Here is a 22,538-nt window from a genome sequence, read left to right as displayed (position 1 = left end):
GCTGCCGAGCAGGCGAAGCAGACTTTCCGGGCCCGTGTATACAAGAGCTCCATCTTTCATCTTTCAGACCGTACACCAGGCATGCAAGGCCGGCACAGCTGGGGTGGCTGGGGCGGCCTCAGCCGCCCCACTTTTTTGGCCGCTTTTTTTGTTCTTGTTTTTTTAGCACACTGCAACAAAGCGCGATGATCTCAGCTCAAACGTGGCAAATAATGAAGAATCCTTGTGTATCAAGGTCAAGGTGTGTGTGTGTGTGTGTGTGTGTGTGTGCCTGTGTGTGCACGTGCCTGTGTGTGTACGTGCCTGTGACGTGTACAGCCGGTGTGTGCACACCGCTAGCTAAACCGACCAACGGCTACTCCCAGGGCACAAACTATTCTGCTGGAGGCAGCGTCGTCTTCGGCTGAAATTCCGGATACAACCTGCAGGGAAGCATTGTGCGCATCTGCCAGATTGACGGTTCCTGGAGTGGGGCAGCTGCCTCATGTAATCGTAAGTTGAATTTCAAGAGAGCCGATATATCCCTCTTGTGTAGAGAAGCTTCAGGCTTGTAGGAAGGCAGATTCTGGTGGCGTTGATCTTTCCTATTTACAGAGCATGTAATAGTCTGGGTGTTACCTGCCACTTTTCATCATCACAAATGATGATCGTGCTTATCACAGGACCCAGGACCAGTCGGGCATCTCAGCCTGAGTCCTTAGGATATGTTATACTTGTAGGTGTATGGTTAGGGTGTTTCACCGGGTAGAGGCGACGGTTTGGACACAGGTTGCAAACCGGAACGGACTCAATATTCACTTTCTCTCTTGGTATTTTGATTAGAAAACATATGTCACAGTGAGACTACGATGTGTTATACTCCGAGCCAAAATTTCATGGCTCTGCGATGACCAGACGCGCCATACCAAGCAGGTGAGTTTTTGACGTGTTGCTTCGCACTGTGACTTGAGTTTTACGACTTTCGAAAAATCAACTTCTTGTCGCAGGTAAACAGCGGCTCGCCTCTTGCCAATAAAGCACCGCATACCAATCAAAACTAACTTAATGGAAGCACACACAAGGCTTATTGTTACTCTGTACTGGCTGTCGTGGAGCGATAGCAATTAGCTAATTTCAGACCCAAAGTGAATTTGACGTGCACTCTAAAACGTGTCCGGTTTGGAGCCACCTCTGATTTGAACTTTTTTGAAGCGAAAAATTGGGTAACTTGGAGGCAATGGGTCAACACAAAGGAGTGGCTCAGTTCGATTGACTCTGGCCCCAGAGCAAACTTCAACATGCCAGTTTCCTTCCACAAACATATTTCGAGTGAAAAATCAACGCTGATGATCGGTTTGGGTCTATACAAATTTGGCTGTCAAGGCGTTCCGGTATCGAACCGTCTACTCTACCAGAACACTGAGTTGTTGGCATAAGCCGGTAACTTTTGTCGAGCCTGTTTAAGGCTACCACCTCCTCCAAATATGCTAATATCTCTTGACTGTACAAAAGATGTGCCGAGCAGACACTTTCTTCATCTCTTGACTGCTTTGTGTGTTGTGTGTATAGGTACGTGTATCCAGCCATTCAACTGCAGTGCCAGTCTGGCTACCTGCCCTGCCTGCGTTCCAGCCTGTGGCTGTATCCTGCCATCACAGCGCTGCGACGGTGTTTGGTACGACTGTGCTGATGGCTCTGATGCACAGTACTGCCCAGGCAAGGTCACACCAGCTCCAGGTAAGCACCAGCAGCAGCACTGATAGTAGTACCATGACTTCTATTATTATTACAGGGTGCAACAGAGCTCTCGGCCATTGAAGAAAATGTTGAGTCACCTCCACCACCACACTGCGCTCTTTAGCCGACTAGACCCTCCTGCACACAACCATCATCATTGCGAGGACACTTCCGTAGACGATATTGATAAACTCCTTCAGACAGCTGTTTCGCTAATACATAGCTCATCAGTGAAGGTAGATATTGAATGATTAAAAATATAGACCAAACTGCTATTATATAGGGGGTTTCCACATACAAAACTGGCATAGCTGAGGTGATAACGCGGGAAAAGGAAAGTGTGAAGTACTGTTGACGCGCATTGGACATGCATGCAGCGTCGGATATTCGGCGCGGAAAATCAATCACTATTCAATGCAGAAATAACGTGCCAGAATCAGAGTACTATGTAGCTAGTAGTGAGAGTCTGTGTACTAGTATTGCAGTTGTCCGAGCGCCATGAAGGCCTGCGAACGCACCTCCAGACCCGCCGACGTCGACGGCCACAGCAGCCCCTGGGGCATGACACTGTACTGCTCGCCCGTCGCGCCAAGACGCTTGGCAGTCACTAGGCTTCATGCCACCGATGTTGTCCGCAAGCTACCTTGTTATCTGCCCATCACCCACTGCCGTTGACACGCTGGGAGGCCCCGCGGCATTCGCCCAGTATATCGTCGTCAGAGCTGTGTCGACGGTACAATAACGCTGGTAGAAACAAACAGTTGGTCGTATGATATTGCGTCCTCCGGATTGTCCCTTGACTCGTCTTGTCCCTCTTCTTGCTCTGACGCTAATGACTTCTATTACAAGCAAAATGTAGAGCTACTGTTGACCGCTATTCACTGCTGTATTTATTTTATTACTTTGCATGGCCATGTTGAGGCAGTCTTCGCATCAATTTCCTTTACACAATGCGTGTACTACAATGTATTCAAAACCAATGTCTGTGCCACGCACACATACGCAAACGTTTTAGGGATGAAACGAGTATATCGAATACTCGAGCGCTTGCTCGAAAATTCGAAAGGAGTGAGGACTCGTTTCGCAAAATACTCAAGTGTCTTATGCACAGTGTACTGTATGCTTGTACATCAAGCACGTCTGTTACTCTGACCAGTACTGATAACCCATGCAAGTGTGAAATTATTTCTTGTCCCTACTTACCAACAAAAGACGTAGTTCAGACTATTTCCTGCACTAGGCTGCATGCAAGACTACATGTGTCAGGTGTAATACGTTCAGTGTTACGAGAGTGTGTGCAGTACATTGTTTTATGTTGTCAGTAAAATACTCGTACTCGCTCGAATACTCGCTCGTTTTTTCAAAGAGTACTCGAGTCCTCAATTTTGGCACTCGTTTCACCCCTAGGCCAAACATGCATGCACTGAATGCCTGTGCTCTGTGCTCTGTGCACTCTGTGCTTGTGCAGGTCAAACCGACTGCCAGGTCCTGTCACCACCGGCACTGGGCTCAATGACCGTGAACGGCTTGATGTTCAGCAACACGACCACGTTTGTGTGCAGTCTCCCTATGTCCTTATGGGCTCGGCCGTGTGTACTTGTGAAATCAACGGCCAGTGGAGCGGTGTGCAGCCAACTTGCGTCCGTAAGTACATGTACCAATGCTCGACTGGCTTGTATTATGCATTCCCGTTCATCACACCGCTCATACTGTCAAATGCTGCCTCTTTTCATTCACAATGGCATGGGTCACAGTAGATAGGCCTGGTGCAGGTATTGCCAGTTCCTTGCTTGCTGCAGTACAGTATGACATATTAACTTAGCTGGTAAGCAGTGCGTGTGTGCATGGCAAGTGTTATTTTTGTCCATTGCTTCCCAACCCATGTGTAGTGACGACTGCTGCTCTGAGTGCGGCCAGTGACGAGCTAGTCAAGGACTCCGTCTCAGAACGCATGACACAAACGTGTAAGCCTAGTATTGCTGCATAATTAAAAGCAATTTCTCCTACTGCTGACTGCTGAAAATGTTGTGTCCTTCACAACTAGTTCTAAGAAGTCTGCCTCTTTCATCGATTCGTGTTTACCTAGCTGCGTTACGCTATTAGTAGCCTATTACCTGTTGTGCAATGGGGCTGGCCTAAAAGCTGCTCGCTCAACAGTTGTGTTGCATGGCATAGAGGGAGATACGGCAAGCCACCTCGGCATATTTGCGGATAGAGCTTTTATTAGAAAGGAAAAGGACATATGGATACGAGTTAAGAGTAACTGTCCACCACTGTAACTAGCTACTACAGTAAAAAAATGCAACAACTAGGCACAAAACTGACAGAGTGCTGAGACATTCGACGACCTGACTCCTAGCTTCAACACATCTCCGTAGCGCTAACCAACAGCCTTCCAACTTGGAAGGTTCAAGGTTAAAAGGAGAGACCAAAGAGGGGAAGGTAAGCGCAACGAAAATGAGCACAAGCTAGTAGTTGAAGCTACAGTCCCACAAGAACAAGAAATGTTGATTGTTACTGGACGATGACGAAACCAGTATTACCTTTCCCTCTTTGGTCTCTCCTTAACACTACGGATATGTGTTGAAGCCAGGAGTCGGGTCGTCAAATGTTTTAGTGCCTGGTTGTTGCACTTTCTGACTGTATTTAGTATATAGTGACAGTTACTCTACACTCATATCCATACGTCCTTTTCCTTTCTACATTAATTTTATTATTGCCATATTGGCTCAACATCCGAGTTTCAAAGAGCTTTTAGTGGACGACTTAATCCATTTTCGGCAATACTTACAACGATCCAATCAGTCATATTGTAGATCAGGCTATGCTGTGGGTAAGTATACTACTGGCCTTGTATGGCTTATTGTTTGCCAGCGAGTATTTAGCATCATCTACTAGTATTCACTCGTTTGACAGCCAAAGAGTATTTGTGTGGGAGGCTGGGAGTCTCGCACCTGACTTGGTCACGTTGCGCCTGAAGGTCACTAAGACGCGGCCATATACGGTGGAGCCGTCGCAGTTCCATCTACTGTCGACCAAACATGCCCGGTATTGGCTATTCCGGTACATGACAGCCCATACCTGTAGCACCAAGCCTGTGTTCACTTTTGCCAAAGGGATCCACCTTACTCGGCCTTATTTACATAAGATACTCTGTCACGCTCTCAACTGTTATCAGGTTAGCTCCTGCTCCATGCCCATTGTTGGAGCGACAGTCCTGGAATCCAGAGTTGCAAGTGAGGTGGTGATACGGCAAGCAGACGGTGGCAAAGTACGGCTTAAAAGCTCTACATCTGGCAAGTGGCCGGCATACCACCCCAATGGACATCGGAACAGTACACGTAGAGTAGCATCTCTACGTGACAGGGTATGAGCGCAAGTGAGTTCTTATGCTCTACTGATGTGCATTGATACTGTGACTATAGTTGCAGGGAATTTTCTAGAACCGCCCCAACCGGTTTTCGACCGGTTGAAATAGTTGGCGACCGGTTGAAAAGTTACAAATCAGTTCCAACCGCCCGTACTTTTCTGTGGGTGAATGGAGCTGTGAATGGTCATACGCTTTTTTCTGGATGGATACTTCCAGCGAAGCCGCGTGGGCTGGTACTAGGGTCACGAGTTTGTACGGTTTGTACGGTCGAACCACGTCATCGAGCTGTAGCAACGGCGTTGCTACAGTCCAACAGCTCCGCGCGACACTCCAGCACCAAGAAATCTGTTAAATTGCTGTCGAGTGCCATATTTGGGTTGTATTTTGAAAACTTTTCCGGAGGGGGACCCCCCGACTCTTCATTGTACCGTAACCGGTTGGAAATTCGTCCTAGAATATACCCCGAGTTGGTGTACAGATCTCATCACATGAGCCTTAGGCGGGATTTCCTATTGTCACTGGAAAATTCAGCCCTAACAAACAGTGTGATGGATGAATTTGACTCCAGGTATCTGCTTTTGGGAATGCCATGTATGCATGTCTGGCGTGCTGCTGCTATAATGTTGTGGCAGCAGCATTTTGGTGCGATGGACTGTTCTTGTAACGGTGTACCTACCCATTTGCTGTTGCCGGATGCCGTGTTTTGTCAGTTGTGCCTGTTTGAAGGTGCCAGGCCAGCTTGTGTTGGTGCGTTCCCGTTAAGTTGCCAGGGCACCATATTTGTAACGGCGTTCCCGTTTTGCTGTTGTGGGGCTGTGTTTGTATCGGTGTGTTCCCGTTGAAGTTGACGGGGCACCACGTTAGTGGATTGTGCCTGTTTGAAGTTGCCAGGCCAATCCTGTAACGCACACCCGTTTGCTGATAATTGGGGACATGTTTGTCCATTTTGCTCGAGATTCACATGGCTGCGCCAGTTGCCTTGTGCGGATTAGACTGTTATCTGGCACTAGTCTTGATCTGTTTTATTCAGATTCAGATCAGCTATTGTTCCTATACGAGAAAATCTGTGGGTGCACATCCAATTCATTTGCAGATTTGCGTGCTTCTCCTGCAACGGGCGTTTACATGGTACATGGTGTGTGGGCGTATGTGTGGTGTGTTCATGCTGTACAGGCCAGTATTGCCAAGCACTGGGGACCTTTGGCAATCTGAAGAATGTTTTGTCCGAGAATCGATCCTTGGATCTGTGGCGTTGCAGTTGTGGTGCTCCCGACCCTCTTGGGGGACCTTTGGCAATCTGAAGAATGTTTTGTCCGAGAATCGATCCTTGGATCTGTGGCGTTGCAGTTGTGGTGCTCCCGACCCTCTTGCGCGATGGCCGCGGAGACCTAGCGAAAAGGTTCGAGACATACGGCATCTCAATATCTTCCACCACAATCAGTACATCAGCACCACCATCGAGTGTAGCGACATCAGCAATAGAAGACGCACATGATATCATCCACCCTTACGGCCTTAGCGAAGACCCGGGAATACCTGAGAAGATTTTAGCCGCAACTTTACTGGAAAAGTCGTCGGTGACAACGGCACTCCATATTTTAGCTGCATGCAGTTAGGTCTCTCAACAAGTGTACCCAAAGTTTTCAAGCTAATACACAAGCAAATTCACTAGGGGCCGAGTATATTTTCCTACACCTCTCCCTGTTTGTTGTTGTTATTTCTGCATTCAAATTGTTTGTGTACCTGTACATTTATTACAGTAGAGCCACGCATCCACAGCTGTTGTTTCCAAGGGGTCAGGCTCGTCAGTTATACAAAACCTTTCAGCAATCTGGCCTTAGGCTTAGTTCCTTGACTTCTTGTACCACTTTCTTAGATGCACATCCCACTGGATAGTGAGCAATACGTGTGTAGCAGAATCTGTATTCCAGAAAAGCAGAGACTCGAGTCTATTGACACTGCGTTTCTTTTTAAAACGTTATTGGCTGTGGTGTACCTAGAGGTATACACGTACATTCCTGGGTCCCACGTTCTGTGACGCCCGACTGTATTCGTGGTGCCTCAACAACTTTTAATTTTGTGCGCTCGGGAAAACCTGCCGGAGGCTGTGAGGCTGCAGAGTGTTGGCTGTGTTTTGCTTTAAAAAACCATCAGGTCTCCCCAGATTTTCTAGTCTGGCCCTGAATTTTGCCACTCTTCGGTTTCAAAACCTAGTGTGGTGGTGGAAAGCCTAGCAGTGTTGTGTGTGCATGTGTGTATTTTGTACAGTGCTGGCCAGAGAACTCCAACCTCGTTAATAAAGTAGCGCCGCGTTCGAGAGCACAGACCGGTCCAGTATGTTTACTACTAGGGCTGCGTAGCGTCCGGTGCAATTTTATTCATAAGGTTGGATTTCTTTGGCCAGCACTGTAGTTAGAAGTAGGTCCTCTAAGGTCCTCTGTTTGTGCACAATTGTGGTCACAGTGGCAGTAGTGGGTGAGGGGTAGACTCAGTTACTACGAAGATGGTGTATACATGATGGTGTATACAGTCATGTAGTTGAATGTTACTTCGGGCTTAGACCCAGAGGTTCTTGAAATGATGACCCCGGGTTTATGTACATGTATCATTCAGCTACCGTTGTCATAATGGCACTAGTTGATAGAACACCTGTATAAGTACAGGCTGTACATCTAGCATTTTCCAAAATAGCACTCCGTACTTCGAGGCTGCAGCCGTTTTGCATGCAACGTTGTATGTGTTGATCGATTGACAGCATGTGACAAAGCCGAGGACATACTAGTGTATCAGGAGCACTGTTTTTAACACAGTGCGTCCCCCGCCTTGTCATGTTAATTTATCAAACAAGGCTTACCTATACCAACATTATACATGTAGGGCTGTGCATGCTTTCAAAATTCTTCCTTGTTGAAGTAGAATACCGTGCTTGTGGGGGCTTTAGTAGTTCCTTTGCCAGATGTTCTATGCGTATCTCAATGACTTATCAGTTTCAGCACTTGGGCAAGGCACATTCGGGCCTACACATGTAGCCTTGAATTCTGGCTTGGAGGCATTATTTATCTATTTTCATGGCTGCTAGGTTCATCCTTAGTTAAGAGTTATATCTCCGTGATTCGCTAATGAGTCCACAAAGGACGAAACAGCTAGACAGTACTAGTGCTGTCCCCAGATCGTGTATTCTAAATCCATAATACTGACGCTCAATCTCCAGACAGCTGTTTCAGCCTTTTTTAGGTCCCATCAGTGGAGCTCAGAGCGGGAGGTTAAACAAATGGCAATACGGTCTATATGAAATGAACAAAAAAAGCAATTTGAAAATGGCTCAAAGCATCAAAGTCAGCGAGCTATCTGCAAGACACGCACAAAGAGAGCTTTGCACGAAGGCAGATACATATTACATATACCTTTGACACTAACCAAAAAGAGTGCTCAATCAAGTCAACGCAAAGCAGCGTAATGCGGTGATCGAGTCTATAAAAAGCTATAGTGACATGTAGCCAGGCCCCAGCACAATAAGCTGACTTGCATCATGCTAAAATCGTTCACACAAATCTCTTATAATAATTATTATATAGATTGCAGGATAGGGTGGTTGCACCAGGAAGTGCTGTCTCTGCGATAGTGGGACCAGCCAAGATTGCAGTACAGTCGTCCACCATCAATCCAGCACTTCATTGGCCCACGCCCTCGATACACCAGCATGATTTCCGGAGTTATTACCATTCATTGATACATGCCCCCCCCCCCCCCCCAGTTCTTCGGCACCTGACCCGAGTTCTATTTGGGCCGCACTACTTTGTAGCAGTCATACTATAGTACTAGAACTGGATGCACGTGATATCCACTGGAGCTGGCGCTGGCCATGAGCTGACCCACCGCCGTGCCTCCCAGTGTCAATTTTGCTTATGTGATCCTACCACAATCTGGAACATTATCAGTACTCGCCTCTGTTGACTTGCCAGCACTAGTTCTGGTGGATCCGGGCATGTTTCTGCCTTCTCTTAAGCATGTATTCTCCTGCAGGTGCATCTTTCACCTCCTTCTAATGCGCGAGCACATTTTCTGTGGAGATTCAACGACACATAGACCAGAAAATACAGAACGGAACAGTGGCTGCCAATGCGACACAAGTACCACATAGACCTAAAAACTCATAAGTACCCTGGGAGTTAGATGCATTTACGGGCAGTATGCCAGGATTTGCGCAGCTAATTTAAAATCAGATTAGCAATGCTGTGTGCTACCTAGGTGGCATCTTGGACTCAAAAACCAACCGATTGTGGTCCAACCCAACCGACAGCGTTGTCGGTGGGTTCCGATTGGCAGGTGTTGGATGGACGTATGATCCATGCGTCCCCACAAGCAATGAGAAGTTAACAATGCCACTAAGGATATAATATCGCGGACAGCAGTACAATGAAACTGGGCCATTCATTATCAGCAATATCAGGGGTATATCCCATCCGATAAGACGTACAGCTCGTGTATGGCAGACTTTACAGCAGGTCCCGACATAGCTTGCCCCGTGCCCTTTACCACTCCTGGGCCAAAACTGTTGTACAATACTCGAGAGGGTCTAGCCTAGTGAGTGTGAATAGAACCTGGCAAACCATATCTCCAAGTGATTCACATGTTGGTATATTCTCCGTTATCATACATCAATTCCGAGCAATTTGACACCCGAATATTCTCGCACCACTACTGCTGAAGTATTGACCACAAACCATGTTCCATTTGACTTACAAAAGGAACTTGCAAAAGGCATGAGAGCACTGGAATCCGTAAAGACTCTCGCATTATTTATTAGCCACCATACATACCTTTCGGGAAGTCGTGTTGGAAGCAGCATGCTCGGAGAGCAGAGCTGAGTGAGATCTGCATACAGTAACACAGCGACAATGAACCACATGAACAGAAGGAAGCAGTCGTATCCGTACACATCTGAATATGCGCTTATGGGAGGAAAATCCGTGCGACAAAAGAGGACCGTGTTATGCAGGTGTATGTCTTACCCGGGTACGTACTAAGTGAGTTCCACCATACGTATATAATTTTATTGCAATTGAATCACTTGACTGACTGGAGCCAAAAATATCAATTGGCACTTACTCCGGTTACCCGAATGTTTCGGTACCACTATCATTAGGTTTTTTGCAATCGAACCAAGTCATAGTTGAGTCATTTTCAATGCGTTAGGTGTTACCTGACGTGCTCACTGCATCAGCCGCTATGTCAGATTCCACCAGGCATGCACCAAACCAGGCGCAATGCGCACACTGATGATGGTGGTTGGCACACAACGAGCAGTAGTAAAAGTGAAAGGACTTTTTGCATGTGATTTTGTTGTAATTTGTGCCAGTCGAATTGTCTCAGTGTAACTAGTTTATCGTTAGCTTACTAGTTTGTTTATACAAAAGAGAAAGACCAAGGAACTACAAGTTACGCTATACTGTCCACTAACACCACCAGTTACTAAACAATCAGCTCATGCGATAGCTATTGCACGACACTGAACAGCTCTAGCACATCTTGGATGCGCACTCCAACAGCCTTGTGGACGACGACCGTCACTGGAGAATCGGTCCGTCGCTCCACCAGCCCGGCGGCACAGTGGACAGTGCCTTGGGTGTGTCAGGCATGGATCAGGCTGATAAGGACGTGGTGGAGACGGAAATGATGTTTGCAAGGAAGAGTGATGATATGCGTATGTGCTCTCCGCCAGTTGTTGAAGCAACAGTCCGGCAGTGGAAAGTCGGCAAGGTTAAAATAAGTGACCAACTGGGTGAAAGTACACCAAATGTGGCCCATCTCTTGAATGGTGCGGACCACGGCAAAGACCTGAAGTTGAAGGTCGTCAATGGCAACACCGCATGGTCGACGTCAATGGGAACATCAAGCCATCAAGTTGGTGGAACTATGGAATGTCCGTCGCAGGCTGCAGCGACAGGGTAACGTGCTCAGGGAAGAGTACAGCGACGATGATCAGCTGTGTCTTGCACGCAGTCGTGTTGATCGTGGCGTGCAGAACAACAGAGTCAGTTGCGGTATTCGTACATTTGTCTGTTTAGGATTGTGATCCCCAGGAAGTCCTTTGGTGAGGAGTGATGTCACGCAACGAGCAGTAGTCAAAGTGAAAGGACTTCTTGCATGTGATTTTGTTGTAATTTTGTAAGGTGTGGTGGCAGAACTTTCAGCTGGTAGTGGGTGATGGGCTGTCTGTGTGACAACAATTACGGGCTTGACGAACGACATAATTATGGCGAGTCGATCTTTGGCCAGTTGCTGAGTTGGAGATCGTCACCGTAGACCCAGAGATCTGGTCCACGGTCCAGGGGTTGGGATCCCACTGTGGTGAGAGCTTGTGTGCCTGCTCATTGCGGCGTAAGACGCGCTGACCAGGAGTGAGGATGGGGGCGTTTGACCGGCGGGTGGCATTGGCAGCGTCGCACTGGGATTGGCGGAATTGCTGGTCACGGTGGGCAGCTGAAGGCAAGTCTGGTGCGGCTGCCGTAATGCAGGGTATGCTGTCGCGGATGGGGCGACCAAACATGAGTGTTGCCGGTGCCTCGTGAGTGGCAGGGTGTGGCGTGGTGCGGTACGCTAGGAGCCATTGGTCAGATGCAACATTGATGTCTTCGCCAGCTAGTTTGGCAGTTCTCAGAACTTTGCCTATGGTACGGTTGAGGCACCCGACTGCTCCGTTTGCTTGTGGCCACAAAGGAGGGGTGTGGCGGTGCTGGATAGCGTGTTGCGCGAGGAAATCAGCAAAAGCCGAAGAACGGAACTGAGGACTGTTGTCCGAGACTAGCTCTTCGGGCAAGCCGAACATGGATAATGTAGAGCGCAGAGCTACAACACCGGCCGTAGTGGGTGTCGTGCTGAACACGTTGATGACCGGGTAGCGAGTCAACTGGTCGATAGTGGCAAGCAGGTGCTGACCGTTTGGCATGGGTCCATACAAATCGACGAAGACTCGTTGCCACGGCTTGGTGGACGGTGGTGTGGGCACGGACTCCCGGACGTAGCGGTGTCGTTGAGAGAGTTGCTTGGCACGGAATACATTGCCGGCAGAGTGCTTCGGCTTCAGTAGCCATGTTGGGCCACCCAACATTGCTGTTGAGCCGTTGCTTGGTGCGGACAATATCTTGGTGGCCCGCATGTGTAAGCTGCAGGGTAAGCCGTTGGAGGGCCGTGGGAATGACGAGACGGTCGTTGCGGAGTAGTAGACCGTCACTCTCAGACAGTTCATGGCGGAGGGCAAAGTACGGGCGGACCGTGGTGTGGCTGGAATCCCAGCGGCCAGATTGCAGAGAGGAAAGGATGGCTTGCAGTGTGGTGTCTGCGGTGGTGGCGTCCGCAATCTCCTTCAGAGCCAACGCATTCGGCTTAGCTGCTGTAGCTAGGGCATGTATGTACGCAGTGTCTTCCTGTGCGCCGATGTTTGGCAAGTCGGGATGAGGCTGCGGATTGCGACTGACGACGTCGGCCGGGTTTTCTGGGCCAGGCTTGTACTGGAGCTGGAAGCTGAGATCCTGCAGGCGGAGGACCATGTGCTCAATTCATGGTGGAGGTCTCGATCCGACGGCCTTGAGTTGCAGGAGCGGCTTGTGGTCGGCGAAAACGGTGAACTGTGGATCACCTTGTGAAGTCGTGGTGAAAGCGAAGGCAGCCAAACTTGACACCCAATGCTTCCCGTTCAGTTTGAGAATATTGCTGCTCGACGCCGGAGAGTGCACGGCTGGCGAATGCTACAGGTGCATCGTGGCCGTTGTCTTGGCGTGGACACAGGATTGCGCCGAGGCCGGTGCGTCGACATACAGTGATGTGTTGCGGTCAAAGTATTGCAGCATGCAGTCTTCGGCGATGGCCTTCTTCAGTGCATCAAATGATTGCTGCTCAACATCAGTTCAACGCCAAACAGTACCTTTCTTAGTGAGAGCAGGGAGTGGCGTGGTGAGATCGGCCATGTTACGAATGTAACGGCGGAGGAAGTTGGTGAGACCCAGAAAACTCTGTATGTCGCTGACGCAAGATGGCGTAGAGAATGTAGCCACAGACTGCTGGTGGCTGGGAGAGGCGCGGATGCCCTTGTCGGAGTAGACGCTAGCCATGAACTTGAGCCGAGGCTTGAGGATGTGACATTTGTGACATTTGGCTCGGTTGAGTGTAACGTTGTGATCTTGGAGCCGCTGGAGGCAGGCGGCGAGTCGTCGGTTGTGCTCTTCGACGCTCTTACCAAAGTTGAAGATGTCGTCGTGGACGTTCTTCACACCGTCGAGGCCAGCGAGCCATGGCGTCCAGTGTGCGCTGTAGGATCTCGGATGCGGACGATACGCCCATGGGCAGACGTTTACAGTGCAAAACTGCGTAGCGACGTGACTCAGGGTGGCCTGGCTCTCCACAGCGGTAGCAGAGCGATGTGCTGGATTCCCGCCGGCCTGGAGCGCGAGTGGCGACTGGGGCAGGTGGCTGGTGGTACGAGTTTGCAGCTGGATGTGGCGAAGACTGCATCGGTCGACGCGACGGAGTTGAAACAGTAGCAGGAGGCGGCAGTGTCCTTTTGTAGAACGGTGGCTGATGACGGAGGGCATTGATCGAGTCTTGTGTGCGCCGGAACGCCGTCGTCTGTTCCACTGACGCTTCAAATGCTCTGGCGGCCTTGAGCGCCTTGGCGAGATCAAGGGACCCAGTCTCCAGCAGTTTTCTGCGGAGTGGATCGGACGTGCATCCTGCCACAATTTGATCACAGAGAGCCACGTTCTTCTGGGCATCGTCGGCGAAGCTGCAGGTCGTTGCCGATGCCAGCAAACGAGTATAAAACGTGTCTAATGTTTCGCCAGGCTGCTGGGTGACCTGCCGGAAGTGGAAGCGGGCCATGCTGGGGCTCTGCTTCGACTGAAAGTAGTCGGCGGCGGCGGTTATGAGGCCGTCGAGATCGTTGCCAGTGTTGGCTAACGTAGGGACGAGCCGCTGGATGTCCTTGCCGGCCACATACTGGAAAGTGTCTCTCTGGCGAGTGTCATCCGAGATGCCGGCTGCTGCGACATAGAGTTGGAAACACCGTTCCCAGGCAGGAAAATGGGCAGCAGCATCGTAGAGACTGCTGTAGATCGGGAATGGCTCCGGAGGCGGTAGTGACAGTAGGGACATGGCGAGGATCAGGCGTTTGCTCGCAGCGCCAATGTAATGTTGTTCTCTTGCTGTATTCCAAACAACAACTAACTCGGAGCTCCGGAAAGCTCCGCAATAGTGAGGTTTTGCATTCCGAATTTCGGCTTGGCGTTCTTTGGTAATTTGTCGAACATCAAAATGTCGAATTTTCGCACCGACGTTTGTTTTGCAAGTCGAAAATGATGTGTTTTGATTTCGTGAGCCCCAGCATCAGCAATGTCCTGTCCCGTGCTCATTTTCTTGCTGATTCCGACAAACTTTGATCGCGCCCAAAGAGTCGAGGGCCAAACCTGCCTCCTCAGTCGCCTCAGAAAAACCAACTCCATGGCCAAGTCAAATTTTATGGGTATCGCCATAGTCTTTTCAGCCACACAGATGACGGTGAGGACACTCCAGGCGAAAGAGAGTAGACAGGCAGTGGAGAGGAGCAATCAGAGGTAGCTGACGATGCTGATGTCGTCAAAGACGCCTGCGAAGCCATGCCAAGATAAGAAACCTCTTTGAATAAATCACGCGCTAGCGCTCTTCCACAAGAAAATTCATCCGAAAAATATGTTCGGCAAAGTGAGCTTTTTCCGAACAAACATGCCGCATCTTCGTGTGCATTTTCGACCTCGCTCCCGCGTGCCGAATCTTTTGCCGAATTTTGGAATGCAAAACCTCACTAATATGATGCCAACAGAATGTAATGGTGTGCGTGCATGCGTACAGAGTCGGTGCGTACCGACTGTCAGCACAGGTGTGGAAAGCAGCATATGTAAATGGATAGGAGCACAAACGGTGCCGCGTGCATATATGTGTCGGTAGAGCATGAAACTCTTAATCTCAGGGTTGTGGGTTTGAGCCCCACGTTGGGCGCCAAATGTCGTCTCGGTTGGAGAACAAGCTGCCTCTACTATACCCTCGCCACGCCACACATCAAACGGACTAGTCAAGTGGTTTTTCTTTAGAGCTAGAGAGAGAGCTATTCATTACTACACTTCAGGAGACGACGGGAGAACTGACAACTGACATGGCGAAAGGAAACATGATATCGGAAAGTGGTGCCCTCATCAGCACAAAAAGTGGCGTACTCGATATCATATCAGCACAAAAAGGTGCACGTGTCAGCAATACAACAAAGCAGCGCAGCAGCATGTACGGGTCAGCATCACAGAAACACAAATACAGCAGCAGGTACGACAAAGAGACAACACGTGCAGCCACATGTACAACATATGGGTGTGACAGTCCATATATGTACGTGTGAACACTACACACGATGAGAACATGCAAAGTATGGAGACCCAGACTGTGTGGTCAGCAGGACACAGCCCGTACAGGACGGAACAGACAACTAAACGTAATATAGCACCACGTACCGGCGGACTAGTCGACGCTGATGGGAGAAGTGGCACCCCCTGAGGCAGCTACGGATGCTAGAACTCTACAGCCAGACCAACACCAATATAAAACAAAAAGGTACACCACACCAGGAAGCAAGTCAAATAAAGATGTGTGAACAACAGCCACACACCACAGAAAAGCATACAGAACAAAAACTCAATTACCGACACCATAGACACTGCAAAATCCAAACAGGAGGAAAATACTAACTCCCTGAGGACACTGAGCATGAGGCAAACGAGCAAGCAACCTCTTGCCGATGTTCCACCGTGTAACAACAACCGCGCTGGCCACCGGACTGTATGGTAGGGGTATTACACCTGGACCTCAAGACCAACGGGCGAAGGACAGCAGGCCGGGCCCAGGTAAATACAATGAGGAGCACTGTATACAACTACAGAAATAACCCAAACCCATGCCAATTTGACCAACATACCTTCCCTGCGCATCCATTCCTAGTGTACGGGTCTGAAAGATGAAAGATGGAGCGCTTGTATACACGGGCCCGGAAAGCCTGCTTCGGCCGCTCGGCAGCAGCTTCGTAGTGGTGGTCAAGGGTCGAAGACCGACGGATACGGATCAACTCCCCAGTGAACACACCTTTGCCCATACTACAGGGGTGGTTACTACCGACAAGCAGATACAGGAAACGATTGGTGAACTTGAAATGAGGCTTCACCGCCATGTATCCCTTACTACGGAAAACTGTGGTGTCCAGGAAATCAATGCCATCATGTGCCAGTTCATGAGAAAACTTGAGGGCCGAACACTTATTAATCCTATCTAAAGTGCGCTGAGCTTGACCTTCGCAACCATGCAATGATAAAGCGTCTATAAACCTGAACCTCTAAACCCTCCCCCTCTAAGATCGGCAAAACGTACTGCTTCTCCAAATACAGCATAACAATGTCGGCATAGACCACTGCTGCAGGCGAACCCATGGCAGTCCCTGGCCTTGAATCTGCCGAAACACATCGTTACCATACACGAACTCATTTTTCTTCCGAATGACTGACATCAAGGAAGTCACTGCTGTTAATAACCATGTACGAAGGGCGAGGGGCATCCACCTTGTACACCTGTGTGTGATATACCACGACAACCGAGCTCGTTGGGGATGTTGGTGTAGTAAAGGCTGGTCACATCTATGCTCAATTATAAATGATCGTCCCGCACAGGCAAACCTTCTACCAAGTTTATGAAATCCGCAGTTGAGGTCAGAACAGTACTTTCCTCACATACATACGGGTTCAGTAGAAAGTCAGTGAACTCAGCGGGATAGTAGCCAGGACTATTTAGATTAACAATAGGCCTAACCTTCAGGACCCAGGGCTTATGTGTTTTGAGAAGTCTCCTGAAAACGGGCATGCGCCCCCGGTGCGACTAAGAACAGTGACATAATATATTATATTAGTGGGCATACGGTGCTCAATGCGATGCCTAGTCATGGTGAGTAAACAATTGACTCGGGTCGCTCACACGAAGTCTCAACACAGCCTTGAGCCTGTTGGTTGCCATCGGCAGTCTAGCCGCATGCTCATCTAGCCCCTCAGGCAAAAAAAACAGTCATTTATAATGTTTGGCATTGTGATGCTGGGCACGACCTATATCATCATAGTGAGATCAGTCCAGGACTACTATCACAATAGACTGCCTTTGAATATGCCTGAGTCCGATTGCGTTCTAGCTCCCAAACTATGTGCTGCATGTGTACACTCCGCCTATGGTTAGTCTACTCCAGAACAACGCCTGGAGAGGTTCATTGGGGGCATGATGTCCCCCACCCCATTCCCCCCTTGCCCCTGCACCTGAAGTACCGGTATTGCCCCCCCCCCCCTCCCCAAACAAATTACAGGACACAGATGGAGCACTGGGGAGCACGTAGCAGTAGGCAAAGTTGACGATGCCAGTGCAGACACGCCTGATCTCGGTCACCACACTGGCACCGTATAGTCTCCAAGGGACATAGCTACCAGAGAACACACAGAATGGGAGTATATAGTGCTATCTCGGTGGATAGACAACCTCCTATACACAAAATATCTACTGATAGAGTTCTGTGTAGATCCTATGTGCACATATGTGTGGATGAGTACTGGTAAACGGACAGCTAACCCTAGTGTAAGTAAAATAAAGGTAGAATGTAGACCCTGGGCAAAAAAATAAGTAAATAAAAATATTGACTAGTTTGAGGGAAAGACACAAATGGGAAAAGTCTGAAGAAAAAATTGACTGTCACCAAAAAAAAAATAATAGCTACACACACGAGGGAACTCGGATGGAGAGCCAAGGATTAAAATTGAAAAAGAGGACCATCAGTTTACGAGTTATCCGTTTTGTCCAACACTAACGGATATAAACGTGATGCAGCTAAGCATCAGGTCGTTGAATGTCATGATCTCATCAGTCAGTTTTTGTGCTAATTGTTGCACATTTTTGACTCAGCAGTATTCTGCATATAACCGTTAGTGTTGGACAAAACGGATAACTTGTAAACATGAGGGAACACTCATCCTTACCCAAGTCCCAACGTCAGCACTCGGCGCTGCTCCGAACCAAGAGGGACACTGGAGAGATCGTCCATCAGCTCCTCTCTTGTCCTGCGATCAAATCGCCTAATGCTAAACACAAGAAGATAGGAAAGGCAAGTAGAATAAATAAATCAATAAAATAATAAACAACAAAACAAGTTTGAACAGCTGCAAACGTAATGGACGATTCGAACAAGACCAATGATTTACCTAGCAATAAGTGTGCAGAGTGTGCAGCCCAAGGATAATCATCCCACGGCAAAGTTTATTGTTTAGGGCATAGACTCACAGTAACAAGCTCACCTTTGCTGCATCTCACACCGCTTCACACGGTAATCTACTGTATCACCATGGTAATTTCTGTTGCACATTGCTGCTTGTTTAACAAAAGGCAGAAAACACACCGAATTTCCAGGAATTACCATGGTGATACGGTACTTTAGCTTGAACCTATTGTATGACGGGTTTTCTATGATTGATAATGACCCAGAGAGAAACTAAACCGGTATCGAATTCCAGTCAGCGACGCAATTCTTCTGAGGTGTAAAGTGACTTCAGGAATATGTTGCAGAAAACTGCGATGCATGCTGATTATTTACTGTGCCCTATTGTGCACAATATACCAGGTGTGTTACTCAGGGATGAAGTAGATGCACACACGTGCCGGGCATCACGGCACAGGTTAGGTTTGCTACTAGCCGCTGCAGTGTACTTGTGGTCCGAACTTGCACTCTACTCAACTCTGCATACGCAAAGAGTGCTGGTGCCGAAATGAACCAGAAGGGTGCTGAGTGGGACGCAACAACACTGACTCTGTCTACCCATGTACACAGATATGATAGGGTATGCAGTACCTGCTCTAAGATTTAACACAAACCGGGTACACGTCTACCTGGCACAATTCCTGCAACACTGGGCCAGAGCCAGATGCGTTCAAGTGCGGCTACTGTGTGTCAGGGAGTTCGTAAACTTACTTTCGACTTCCTGATGTACATGATTGTACATGTACATGTATGAACGTACTCGCACTGGGCACTCTGGCCGCACGCATCTGCACGCGTATGCAGCCTGTCAGTGGCGGTATACCCTCGAAGTATAAGAAAAGTATAGTACTCGACAGGACTTCCGACCGGGTCGCAGGTAACCCAGTGTTCTTTTTCCAAAAGGTCCAAGTACTCACAAACAGGGCCACTGACCTCGCTCTGGAGCAGACACTGGTAATCTAGGTCCAAGTTTGCTCGATTATGTTCTGACGCTTCATGTGCTTTCATAGCCAAGGTTTCTCACTTTCTTCGCAAGCTCTTTTAGTCTTGAGAGTTGACAACTGCTTATGGTTGTGTTGGCAGAAAACATGTCAGCTAATCTGACAACTGTCCAACCCCATTTTACTGGTAAGTAGTCAGCGAGTGGCTTTGATGGGGCCATACTAGAGGGGAAGTTACGCGGCATATTTGTGCTTCCTTTTTGAAAACACGTTCTCGCTCGAAGGGTTTCTAAACTTTATCCCTGCGCTCATTGATGGAGTTCATCGATGGAGTTGCCAGCGGCACTCTACAGAAGAACAATGTTGTCAAGTTGTTTATGAAAAATTGTAAAACATTTTCAAATTGCTATAAGTTTGGTTAGGGCCGGGTTCCACTGCGGCTCCGCAGCTCCGCTGCTCCACGGTACTTGGCTGCATGCAGCAGAGCGGCGCGGTTCCAGTGACACTCGCCATTCACGGTACCGCGATCGTGCTCGACGTTTTTTGACGACATTTAGCCTGCCTGCGCGCGCGTGAAATCCAAAAAAATCCTCGTGTTCTGGCCTGTGCAACGAATTAAAATTCCCCCGAATAAAACAATTAAAGGGGAAGTTAAGGCAAAAATTAAAATTTCACCAGTTGTAGTCTTCGGGGTGCTGAGTCGAATGGTCGTGGTCCGAGGAAGCTGAGACGCTCCCTTCCTACTTGAATCCCAATCGAACTCGCGCACTTCCACCGAAACTGGGTGACTGCGCCCTACTAGATGGGGATTTGTATGCAAAATGTCACTAAAAGCGCCATTTCGTTCTTATAAAAGCACGGATGACCGCGATTGGCCCATATGTTGTAGTCTTTTGGACGCTGAGTCGACTGGTTTTGGTCCGAAAAGGCTGCGATGCGGCGTTCCTCCTTTATTCCCAATCGAACATGGTTGAAGAAGCGGTCACGTGCTCCTGCGTACACCAGTCACCTGGTCACCGTGCCTGCAGGGTACAACTTACTAGCCTGTTTGACCTTTTTTGGGTGCAGTCCTGTCACTCGAGTTGAACCCGAGTTGAACCTTGGTGTGAAAGTTGTCACCTGCTGGCGTGGTGACCAGGTGATTTGGGCACCCAGGACCACGTGACCGCTTGTTCAACCATGTTCGATTGGGAATAAAGGAGGAACGCTGCATCGCAGCCTTTTCGGACCAAAACCAGTCGACTCAGCGTCCCAAAGACTACAACATATGGGCCAATCGCGGTCATCCGTGCTTTTATAAGAACGAAATGGCGCTTTTAGTGACATTTTGCATACAAATCCCCATCTCGTAGGGCGCAGTCACCCAGTTTCGGTGGAAGTGCGCGAGTTCGATTGGGATTCAAGTAGGAAGGGAGCGTCTCAGCTTCCTCGGACCACGACCATTCGACTCAGCACCCCGAAGACTACAACTGGTGAAATTTTAATTTTTGCCTTAACTTCCCCTTTAAGCGCGGGAAACAATGCAAGCCGTGACCGCGGCTTGCATTCTTTTGTATCAAGCAGCGAAGCGAAAGCTGGTGATGAGCCGCGGCCTCGCTGGACCAGCTCGTAATGATGACGTTTCATGCCGTGGATGATGTGCGGCGGAGCGGCAGTGGAACCCAGCCCTTAGGCAAAGGAAATTTGTCATTAATTTGTTTATGCTGCATAGATGGAGAGCTGCACACGCTGGCTTATGGACTCTCGCCTACAGTGTAGTCGTACTGCTAGTGTACTGGCATTACAGAAGACACGAAAAACGAGAACATAATTATGGCGAGAAAGTAATTACTGGCTAAGAATTGCCCTAGGACTTACCGCTTCTCAGTGCTCCATACCAGGAAGTAGTACAATACCTACTCCCTGCTCCATACGAGTGTTTTCTCCTCATTCTCTGCATCCTTTACCCCAGGAGTCTCGTCCATTTAGCGGCTCAAATGCTTGAGCTCCGGATAGCGGAAAATAGCTCGTCGTCCATTAGCGGCTCTAATAGTACCTGGTCTGAAGTGTCGCAGTCTAGCAACTATGATTTTTCCAGGAGGGTAAGGGTTGCAAACCCAAAGAGACCCTAAGCTTCGTCTATCAAACAAAACAATTGCCCTAAAAAATGGAAGAGGAAAAGAGTGAGCGAGCTGGTCTGAGCGCGCTACTTTTCAAAAAATAGAAGCTGAAAGCCATCAAAGTCAAAGCATTCTGGCTAGCGCGTTTGTGTATGTCACGAGCGCTAGCGCGCTAGTCGCAGCAAACGCTCGCAGGCCAGAGTTAGCGCTATTTGGGCTGTTTGCCGCACGCGGCAGCTGGATGGATCACGTGATCCAAGCTGACAAATAAGGTCCGATGGTTCAGCTACATTGAGCCACAAGCGTCCTAAACATCGCTTTGACCAGAACGCCCTCATTTTCGGGAATGAAAGGCCCGTAGCGGTGGCCATGAAGAGGCTATTCATTTCTGGCGCCTGGCCCGGAAGGAAAGCCCTTGAAGGCGCTGTGACCTGCGCCACGGGCACTTGTGGCCCTGCATCACTGCCATCAGACCTTTCATTTTCACCTGGGTTCCGTGCCATTCTGGTAGCAGGCGCTAGGTGCTGACTGCTGACTGGGTACTCCGGCCGGGTGGTGGCAGGTCAGTCACAAAGCTAAACTGGAGAGCCTGTACTGGCTGTAGATCTATTGTATACAGTACATTCATTAGTCACTTTTACATACTCATACTCATACGGATAATCCGATTGCCAGTATTCGGGTGGAATGCATGTAAATAGTTCAAACAAATAAACATCAGTACTTGTACATCTCGTGAGGGGACATGTTTTATAACAAGTCCCCTCATCAGTGAGAGATAACAACTACTATGATGCTTCTGGCACAAGGTTGCACTGTATTTATACTCCCCAGGGGCGTCGGACACCGGTACAGTCACTACGGTATTGACCGTACCACTTTTTGCCCCAAGTACCCTGTAAAATCAATAAAATACACTGATCTGGGCTCTAAATTTCCAAAAATGTCTTCTCAGCAACCCCTCCCCCACGAGTAAATTGTACTTCAAATGGCTGACCGTACCACACTAAAATACCTTCCGACGCCCCTGCTCCCATTCCCAATAATTCATTGCTGCGACA

At 48.9% G+C, this 22,538-nt stretch overlaps 3 protein-coding genes across 14 annotated transcripts in view; 2 read left to right on the top strand and 1 right to left on the bottom strand.

The window, feature by feature from the left end:
* The window catches only part of LOC135818016 (uncharacterized), a 19,043-nt gene extending 11,772 nt beyond the window's left edge, over positions 1 to 7,271 (top strand). For 3 of the 5 annotated variants that reach the window (XR_010553609.1, XR_010553611.1, XR_010553610.1), the window contains 6 exons: positions 319 to 492; positions 1,563 to 1,716; positions 3,185 to 3,360; positions 3,606 to 3,680; positions 4,895 to 5,095; positions 6,260 to 7,271. Coding sequence is in view for 2 of the 5 variants with exons in the window: in XM_065331341.1 (XP_065187413.1) it covers positions 1,563 to 1,716; positions 3,185 to 3,232 (202 nt within the window). In the remaining 3 variants the exon portion in view is untranslated. The remainder of the gene's footprint in view (positions 1 to 318; positions 493 to 1,562; positions 1,717 to 3,184; positions 3,361 to 3,605; positions 3,681 to 4,894; positions 5,096 to 6,259) is intronic. The other 2 variants (XM_065331341.1, XM_065331340.1) reach the window with 2 other exon arrangements.
* Positions 1 to 22,538, top strand: part of LOC135818012 (glycogen debranching enzyme-like) — a 117,531-nt gene that overhangs the window by 52,609 nt on the left and 42,384 nt on the right. The window lies entirely within an intron of this gene.
* On the bottom strand, positions 8,287 to 21,757 carry LOC135818011 (uncharacterized). 5 transcript variants are annotated; one of them, XR_010553607.1, is made up of 6 exons: positions 21,236 to 21,741; positions 18,478 to 18,547; positions 18,163 to 18,264; positions 15,619 to 15,683; positions 9,907 to 9,961; positions 8,345 to 9,148 (listed from the first exon to the last, which is right to left on the bottom strand). XR_010553607.1 is itself a non-coding variant. In XM_065331330.1 (5 exons), the coding sequence occupies exons 1-5, from the start codon at positions 21,315 to 21,317 to the stop codon at positions 9,119 to 9,121; spliced, it is 339 nt and encodes a 112-aa protein (XP_065187402.1). In that variant the 5' UTR covers positions 21,318 to 21,757; the 3' UTR covers positions 8,287 to 9,118. The 5 variants fall into 5 exon arrangements, 3 of the variants coding, with proteins under 3 accessions (XP_065187402.1, XP_065187401.1, XP_065187403.1); XM_065331330.1 differs by lacking the exon at positions 15,619 to 15,683 and having other exon boundaries at positions 8,287 to 9,148; positions 21,236 to 21,757; XR_010553608.1 differs by lacking the exon at positions 18,478 to 18,547 and having other exon boundaries at positions 21,236 to 21,711.

This window comes from Sycon ciliatum, chromosome 5 (assembly GCF_964019385.1).
Source record: "Sycon ciliatum chromosome 5, ocSycCili1.1, whole genome shotgun sequence".
NCBI classification, from domain to species: domain Eukaryota; kingdom Metazoa; phylum Porifera; class Calcarea; order Leucosolenida; family Sycettidae; genus Sycon; species Sycon ciliatum.
Note: the sequence above shows the minus strand (reverse complement) of the source record. Positions and strands in the feature narration are given on the sequence as shown.